The sequence below is a fragment of the Struthio camelus genome, chromosome 1 (genome assembly GCF_040807025.1).
Source record: "Struthio camelus isolate bStrCam1 chromosome 1, bStrCam1.hap1, whole genome shotgun sequence".
NCBI lineage: Eukaryota > Metazoa > Chordata > Aves > Struthioniformes > Struthionidae > Struthio > Struthio camelus.
In genome coordinates this window covers 76023668-76032860 of record NC_090942.1, presented here as the reverse complement: position 1 = coordinate 76032860, position 9193 = coordinate 76023668, and the positions used below count along the sequence as shown (strand labels likewise).

General features: G+C 47.1%; 1 protein-coding gene across 2 annotated transcripts; it reads right to left on the bottom strand.

Moving 5' to 3' along the window:
- Positions 1 to 715: 715 nt before the first annotated feature.
- Positions 716 to 8343, bottom strand: KCNJ8 (potassium inwardly rectifying channel subfamily J member 8). Of its 2 annotated transcripts, none has more exons than XM_009690325.2 (3): positions 7645 to 8151; positions 6939 to 7387; positions 716 to 3572 (listed from the first exon to the last, which is right to left on the bottom strand). In XM_009690325.2, the coding sequence occupies exons 2-3, from the start codon at positions 7301 to 7303 to the stop codon at positions 2672 to 2674; spliced, it is 1266 nt and encodes a 421-aa protein (XP_009688620.1). In that variant the 5' UTR covers positions 7304 to 7387; positions 7645 to 8151; the 3' UTR covers positions 716 to 2671. The 2 variants fall into 2 exon arrangements, with proteins under 2 accessions (XP_009688620.1, XP_068805760.1); XM_068949659.1 differs by lacking the exon at positions 7645 to 8151 and adding an exon at positions 8190 to 8343 and having other exon boundaries at positions 722 to 3572.
- Between the last annotated feature and the right edge of the window lie 850 nt (positions 8344 to 9193).

Below are 9193 nucleotides of genomic sequence, written 5' to 3'. Positions count from 1 at the left end.
TGGCTGGCCCCCAAAATCTCCCTGCCACTTTCTGCGGCCCATCAACTCACCCAGGCTGTTCCCTCAGGCCTGCCTCATCCATGACGGCGCTAGTCTCTCAAGAAAGGGGCTTTTGTTTGACCACTGCACTGAGATGAGGGCTGGGACGATGATATTTGCTCTCTCCCGCCAGCTCACCCCTAGGGTATACTGCCACTGTGCATGGTGTCCACCTGGGGGCACGCCGTGTCTGCCACCGCAGAGAGGGGGGACCCCAGAGGGCAGCCAGCGGGGAGCAGGATTGAAGCAGAAGCAGACATGAAACTAATGACACGCATCTCTGGTCAGGGTCCGTCTTGCATGGCTGTTCAGTAGGCTTGCATATGACTGAGGTACCTTAGTGTTAGCCCAGTGATATCAATAACACAGTACTATCAATGCGGGAAAGAAAGAGCGTGTGCTAGATGTAAAACAAAAACAATAACAAAAAAAAGACAGGAGAAAAAAGAAAAATTGGAGGGGAAAACGCGCTTCGGAGGGAAATGAGAAAAGGGTTGTGGAAACAGGACTCAGCTGGAATACTGAGAGATTATTGAAATAATACCAAAACACTACCCAAAGGAACCCTGGAAAAGGCTTGGAGAGAAGAAGAATTAAGTGTAGAGAAGAATGAAGGCAGAACAGAAGGAAAAAAGGATAAAGATATGAGGGGGGAAATCAAAGAGACAGAATAAATCATTGTTGGCACTTTTTTATTTTATAGAAAATTTGCTTTCGTACAGCATCTGACTTGCTGCTTCATGTACACGAGCAAACAACCCCCCTCAAAGAAACTCACAGCCCTGGAGATGGAGGCCAGAGACAAATTGCATATGCTCCGATTTGACTCTTGTTGGAAGCTACAGATGTTCATTGTTTGGAAACACAATGGACAGCTTAATATCTGCAGATGTTCACCAGCCACCCTCCAAGAAAACTAACAGACAGACAAGGGAATGAACACTTTCAGCAACAACTGCAGTTTCTGCTACTGCTTCAGATGATATATTTTGTCAGTTGTTATGATCTGGAGAGCACCTGCTCCATATGCAGAGTCTGTACGACACAGCAATGCCTCTAAATGCCACAAGCCACCAACGCAGGAAGCCTGTAGCTGGTCCATAGAAGTGCCGATAAGCTGACTTCTACTGAGACTTGGTCTCCAGCATTGCTTTTGACTATTTTATCTGACAGGAATAAGCAGATATTTAAAATTACAGACGTATTTAGATGGTTGGATGGTTCAGAGAAGCCATTAGCACAGCAATAATAACACTTCCGAACCAGAGACAAAACAAGAAAACCCCTATAAGAAACATGAGCAGTAATTTGTCTGTAACTATACTCCCTATTCTCAGGGGAGAAAAGTGTGCCTCTAGGAAAAAGCATGTCTCAGTTTAGCCCTACGCGATATACTGTGATACAATTAGTTACTAGACATTTAAACTTGTAGAAAGACTTCTGGTAACACTTTTGTGGCACTCTAGATAACAAATGCCCATTTTAATCTGAAGAGAAAAGGTATTTTTTGTCAATTATCAATGCCCTACTACACAAAAACACAAGTGAGACAGCACTGAAAAATAGTAATTTGGCAGTAGCGCCAAGTACCCCTGAAGAACATTCAGATAGTTTTGAAAATATTAGCTTTTTTATTATTGGCATTATTACCTCTCACGCCCATTCGTGAGTTTTCACTGTCAAAAGAGTAACCTTCTACTAACACAAACAAGTAATGTTAAGTGAAGGGAGTACAGTTATCACCTTCAGTGTGTTAATCTGTAAGAGAAAGAAAAATAGAATCTGGTCTTCCACTGCTAGGAAGAGAACACTAAAAAAGGTGTGTTTTATTCAACTTGAATAATTTAGCGAAATGGATTCTCATTTGGCAGCAAGACAGACTTGAGTTTCTCATCTTGAGTTGTAGCTGCATTACAAATGCACATTGTACTCCAGCAGTGCTTCTTGCCCTCCGGGTGCGGCCCACAAGGACACCACAGTGGAGCTCAGCTCTCCCGTACGGGGTCGGTTTGGTTCAGCTGACTTGAACTTCTCTCCCAAAGACTGCCATAAACCAATGGAAACAAAAGATCTGCAAAGCTGAAGGTAAAATCCTGGCTCTTCTCCAGTGAAACCACTGAGGAATTTAGCTACTCATTTCAAGAGAATGAGGAATTCATCCCCAAAAGATAGATATCCAAATATTCACCACAAAGTCTGTGGGACCTTTTGATGCCCAGCAGTTTTGAAAATGCACTCACTTCTGCCTGGAGGTGGGTCACTTAGTTACACAGAAAGAAAAACACATTTTGCGACAGACAGCAGGAGAAGATAGGAAAGGGTCCCTTGATAGGAAAAATGCGATTTAAAAAAAAACAGCATGCCATTAAAACATGTATAAATACCTACTATATTCCATGGGTGAACTGTGTTCTCTTTGGTGTACGTGCCTTTTTTTATTAATTCATACACTAAGTGCTAGAGTGTTTCCTAATGCCATTAGGTGGTGCTTTCAGTAATTAGTAGAATAAATAGTTCCTGTAGAGTTCTGTTCCGCATCATAATCTCATTTTCTTCAGTAGAAGAAAATTTAAACAAAACACTATGAGTGCCTCCTCTTTTTGAAGCCCCCAACCTTGCATAAAGCTGAATATCATGTTTCAGAGGCACTCTGGCTCCCCTCGGGTGTTATAAACTGTACTTTGGGCACAATGAGGGAGGGATTGGTTCTCCTCATGGAGTTGCTCCTCCGAATGGAGTTGTTTCTCCTCATGGAGTTGCGTTTTCGCAGGGAGTTTTGATGGGACAGCTCGCTCTTCTGGAGAGTCTGGATGAGAATCGATGGCTTCTCATCAAGCTCTCGAGCACTGCAACGTGGGGCTGCGACTTTGACGGTGTTGCCAAACTTGGAGTAGTCGACGGCATATACGCCTTCCTCTTCGGTGACAATGGGCACAAAGCGGTGACCCCATAGGATCTCCTCTGCTATGTAGGAGGTTCTTGCCTGCGTCGTGATGCCAGTAGTCTCTACAACTCCTTCAAGTACCACTATGAGCTCCAGATCTTGGAGAGCCAGGTCAGCAGCAGAGATATCATAAAGAGGACTTCGTTTGTCTATGACGTGACAAATGATTAAGGGAGCCACAAGGAAAATATTGTTGCTTTCAATGGGATTATCCACAGGGATATCTACTTGGTGAATGGGTATGACTTCTCCTTCGGGGGTAGTAGTCTTCCTCACAACCTGGATTCTCACAGAGGCACTAATGATCATGCTCTTCCTCAGGTCTCCCACTCGAAACATGAAGCAAAGCTTGCCGTTTCGAACAGCAATGACTGCCTGTCGGCTGAAAATCAAGGTCTCTGCCCGCCTGTGAGCTTGCGCAGTTTTCATGAATATGCAGCCCAGCATGACGGCATTGATGATCAGACCCACAATATTCTGCAGAATCAAGACTGTGATGGCCAAGGGACATTCTTCTGTCATCATCCTGCCCCCAAAACCAATGGTCACCTGAACTTCAATGGAGAAGAGGAAAGCAGAAGTGAAAGACCTGGAGAAGAAGATTACACAAGGTTACCTCTAAGCTCGTTGAACACAAACTGAGCAGTTCCTAGTGTATGCTTTCTAAAAACAAACTTAAGGGCCTGTGTGTAACAGTCCTGGTATGCTTAAGACTTCTGTTAATGTTAGTGAAAGCATTGCACGTTCAGTGACTCAGTGTTTGCCTGATCAGTGCATCATCTAATGGTGAGAAGGAAGACTTGAGAACCTGAGCGCCTAAAAGACTGGCTGTAACACTAGGTGGGTCTGAGAAGCTCAGGAGACCCACTGCTCAATAGCACATACTCCCCACCATGTTAGTGGACAGTGCTCTAACACTGGCCATGACCTTTCCACCTTCTCTATCCCATGAAGATCTCGGTGGGGACTAGAGGTTTGCAGATATGTGAGCAATTGGCTAGCACACCAAGATTCTTCCACCAGCCTAGGAAACGTGGAAAACTGCAGCATTTCACTCATACTACCTGCCTCTCTGTGTTGTGAAACCCTTTAATAGGAATGAGGAAATTCCTAGATTCGTACAGCCTCCAAAATCCTTGCTCTCCTTGTGACTAAGCCCTGCAGGATCAGGCTGCAGAGGGAGGGCCGTGGCCTCCACATTCCCCCTCTGGTCATCCTGGTAGGAGGACAATGCTGTGATTCAAAGTTTTGGTTTAGTTTGCTGCCATGGGAAGACCAGCTGGAAAACTTCAACACAGAAATGGGATGTAGAAGTATGAGTTAACTCAAATGGCCCTCATGCATTACAGTGCTGGACATCACAGGATGCTGTCCACAACCTTTCCAAACATATTTTCCACAGAGTCCAAACACAAACTACTACATTTAAAGTAGATCATGATATCATCTCCCCTGTATACACCAGGTCTTTCATTTCCTTGTTTAATTTGACACAGGTGATGACACTCACCAAAGTCTCATATGTACAAAATCACTATCTTAGGGTTCATCTGTGAGACATGCAACACATGGGTTCTCATATGAACTGGCATGACAGTTACCCTTTCTAATGTGGTGCAATGCACCAACCTGTGTGTGAAGCATCTTCATGCATAACATGACTTTACCTATGAAAAATGTATGTCCTTTCCATGAGGATGGTTCTAAAATATTCAGTGGTTTTGAAAGAATCTGTTTTATATTAACTTTTCCTTTTTTTTTCCAACCTTATTTTCAGTGAATCCAGGGTCATGAAGTAAAGTTAGAATAGCATAGGCAGTATCAGGGATAATTTTCTGTAGAAAGAGAAAATTCATCTTTCAGAAAACTACCCAGTCTCTGCAGAGGTGTCTTTGAATGAACTTTGTCTTTTTTTCCCCTTTTCTATTTGTTTTAAACTTTGGCAGATTCCCTTGTACTGAAGGGTTTATTCTTGCACTTTACTGTTAAGAAATCAGGGATGGCGGAGCCGATAAACAGAATTAATGGAATGATTTCTTTGTTAATGAGTATTCAATTCCACACAGAATGAGGCTTCTGCCTGAAACTTAATTCACTATATGAAAAGCTCTGTGGAGTAGAATATTCAGATTACCCTTAACCATACTCCTCAAAAAAAGAGAGATAAAAATAAATGATAGTCTGCCTTTCTTCAGTGGAAGTTCTGAGACTGAAGAAGCAAGTTTTTCTAACATTTTGCACAAGTGAAGTGGGAGCCAGAAACTCCACATCATTCTATCCCCAGGTCTGTCGCTTTAGAGCTCTGCAACAGGTCTCCTCTTTGGATAACACTTCCTTTGTGTGGCAAAATTGCTGTAAGACTTAGAAATTCCACAGTACTTTGAAATATTAAAGTGCTGAGCAAGTTCTATGTGCTGGTTAAAATTTCCAAAACTAGGAGTCCCATAACTCTATAATGGGACCTACCCAAGAAAGCTCTCCTAAAACATCTAGGGGCCTAAATCTCAGAGAAGTAAATTTAAAAACATTTGCCATTATTTCGTGCATATTGTTCCACATCATGGGCTAAAATAAGAAAATACACTACTTCCTCATTTGCTCTGCTTATTCATACCCCTCCCACTGATCCCGGAGAGCTGGCAAGGGGCAGCTACCTGCTAAGTTGGGTGGGACAATCCCACAGCTTCCATCCAGGAGCGATACACCAGAAATGCCGAGGGAACCCCAGAGGATTTCCCCAGGGGCATAAGCTGGGTTATAACACCTCATTGTAGAGGCGATTGCTTGTGGCCAGTTACTGGAAGAGACACAAATCAACAGCCCCCTTGTCATCCCCCTGCTCCAAAGGCCCCTAATTACTGAAGATTACTCTAGCTTGGAAAATCTCCATTTAGCAAAAAAAGTGTGAAAACAAAGGGAGAATGAAATCTCAGCTCCCTCACCAGCCAGATACAATATCACTTCAAACTTGGCGAGGTGCCTCAGAACGACATGTAACAGAAAGGAGAAAAGACCAGCGGATACCTGGATTGCCTCAGCCCCACTCCCCACCCTGCAGCCCTTTGCAGAGGCCCTTGCAGCCCTGCAAAGAGTACAGGCAGCTACTCCAGGACAGTCAGGCAGCACAGGATCAGGATTTTTCTGCTTAAAGACTTGTGCTATAAAAACAGATCTTACTGCTAGGTGACAAGAGTGATCTTATTGCTTACCCCTACATTCAATTAACAAATACTCACTGTTCTGTAGACGTACGTGTTGCTTTATCAGTGCCTTGAAAATTATCATGGCTTTGGGGGTTGAGCAGCATGTAACCTAGTAGTCCCTAAGATTTCATCGTAGACCTCCTGTCTGATACAGCAGACACATCACAGAATTGGTTCCTCCATCAAACTGCTGGCCTATGTGTTCCTCAAGGGCCAGTAATTTTGGTGCACCTCGGATTTGGCTGTCTAGTAAAAGTAATTTTTACAGAAGACTCTTTTTGCCTTAAAGGGCACTTTGCTCTCTAGCCCTCGCTGAGGCTGGTGGCTGGTGTCCTGCCTCTGGGACGCCGCTCTCGAGGCGGGCCACCTTTCGCTGACGCGGGGAGAGGCTGGCACCGCGCTCAGGGCGATGCCGCTGCCGTAGACAACGTTGCAGTACGGATAACACATACCCACTCTTGCAGCAGGCTCTTATCTCGACAGCAAGGTATGCTACCCACAGAGTGTGGAGACACATGAAAAGCAGCAGGTCTCCCTCTCTTTCAGATCCTGTAAGGAATCAAAGAAATCTACAGTACAGTATTTTCCAAGCCTTGAAGGCTTGCTGAATTTATCTAATCTAGAGGAAAACACTGCACTTTTCAGTTGTCTCACCCAACGGTTCAAGTAAACCAAAAGCTGCCTTTTAGGCATTGGCAGGACCCCAGGCAGCTCCGTTCCCCCCTTTCTTCATCCCACCTACTGCACTTTACCTGACACACGTCACGCACGGTGTCCACTTGGTGCTGTTTGTAGTGCACTCAATGCTTGGGTCCATGTCCCCATGGGCGAAAGCCACCAGCCACCACATCATGGCAAAGAGCAACCAGCTGCACAAGAAGGACATAGTAAAGATGACCAGCGTGTGACGCCACTTCAGGTCCACCAACGTGGTGAAAATGTCTTGCAAGAACCGTCCCTGCTCACGGATGTTCTTGTGCGCCAGGTTGCATGCCCCGTTCTTGGCGATGAAGCGGGCTTTGCGCGGCCGGTCCCGGATCCGCGGCTTGCGCAGGTTCTCCGCAGCGATCCGTGCCAGCACATACTCCTCAGGAATAATACTCTTCCGAGCCAGCATCTTCCTGCCACCATAGTCCACCTAGCGGGATGCCAAGTGGGGGATGGTCCCTCTAGCACGTCTTTGCAGGTCTCACTCTGTACCCTGTGAAAAGAGAGAACGTGGTCAGATTTGCCACCTCTGCATCGCAGCGAGAAGCCCTTGGTACCCCTGTGCCAACAACCATTACAGTAAAGGTTGCTGTGTGATTATTCTGCAGCGCCCTCACTATTTCAGAGCATGATTTTCATATGACCAATTGGTATTGGCTCCCAGCAGAAACAAAATGTGCTACTTTGACACTTCTTGCAGCGAGGCAGGCTGCAGAATAAATCTCGCAGACTTGGTCTGAAGTAACATGCCATAGGACAAGTCGGTTCCTCGGGCTGCTTCTCCGCAAAACAGCTGTGCCCAGGTGGGTGCCGCAGCACGGAGCGCTCAGCTACTCGCACACTTCGGGATCGGCAGCATCTGACTCGTCTGTTTTAGACCAGAGCTAGACCGTGGAGAGACCTCGGGGAGTAATTTCTTCTGGCTGTAGCCCCGCAGTGCAGCCAGGAGCCCCACCGAAAAGCCACTGTGCCCAGTGCCCCGAGAGCATGACACGCCGTGGCTGCGCCGTCAGTGCGGGAGGCAGGGAACAGGACCCCCCCCCCCACGGCCCCGGAGCGGGCGTCCAGCTTTCCCCTTCCCAAGTTCTCCTCGCTTTCCAGGATGAGGCGGAGAAATCCTCCCTTTTTCCCAGGCTTTGTCCCCCGGAAGGCGAGTGACGGAAGGCTCCCGAAAGCGAAAGCGGCGCTTTCGGCTGCCGGCGCTGCAAAGGGGCCGCCTGGCCCGCCGCGTCCTCCCACAGCCTCCCCCCCCGCCCCGGAGAGGGGGGCGGCTCCGCGCCCCCGCCGCCACTCACCGCAGCGCGGCGGCGGCGGCGGGGCGGAGCGGGGGGGGGGGCGGCCCCGGCCCCCGTGACACCCACGCACACGTGCACACACGCTCTCACACACACACATGCACACAGGCTCACACACGTGCACGCACACCCGCGCTCACACGCTCGCACACCCACGCGCGCTCCCCCGCGCACGCACACACGCTCTCGCACACATTCACGCTCACCCGTGCACGCCCTGCCCCGCACTGGAAGGACACGGCTACCTGCGGCCGATCGGGCGATCAGGGGATTCAACGTGCTGCAGCCATAGTTTAGGCTTGATCCAGCAAACTTCCAAGCCTGGCTTTGTTTGTTTTGGTTTGGTTTTTGTTTTGTTTTGTTTTGTTTTTTGTTTTGTTTTGTTTTCGTTTTCGTTTTTGTTTTGGTTTTCATTTTTGTTTTGGATCCGCCAGGCCAGGATCCGCCTGGAGGGCAAGCTGCTCAGACCCGCTGCCTGCGTGGAGCGCCGGCTCTGTGCCGATGTACGAAGCAACCGACCGCAGCAGGACTGCAGCACGCTTGCTTGCTTCCTCTGGCCAGCCAAGGGTTTCACCTTTTTAACTTTACCTTACCTCGGATCTGAGAAAACTCACAGGCAGAAAACTAAGCGCCTGCATAAAACTGCGGAGGACCAAAGCCAGAATCGCATGGCCTTTGCAGCTTTTGACAAACTTAATTACTGTTTCTGGAAGGACAAAAAAAGAAAGGACAAGACCTTCCTTTTAGCAGTACAAAACTCCTGTTAGCTTGGACGGGCACTGAGTCAGACCCCTTGCAATGTTCAGCTGGTATAATGGGCATTGACAGATGGGTATTGGCATATGAGATGGGTATAGGAGAAACTATGCACAATGTTGAAAAATAAACAGTGAAATCACAGAAGTTCATTCTTTTTCCCACAGGTCGAGGTTTACAATTCTGGCAATTTCTCAACTTCTTGTGTTTAATGGAAACTTGCATTCTTGGAAATTGCAGCTTTTTTT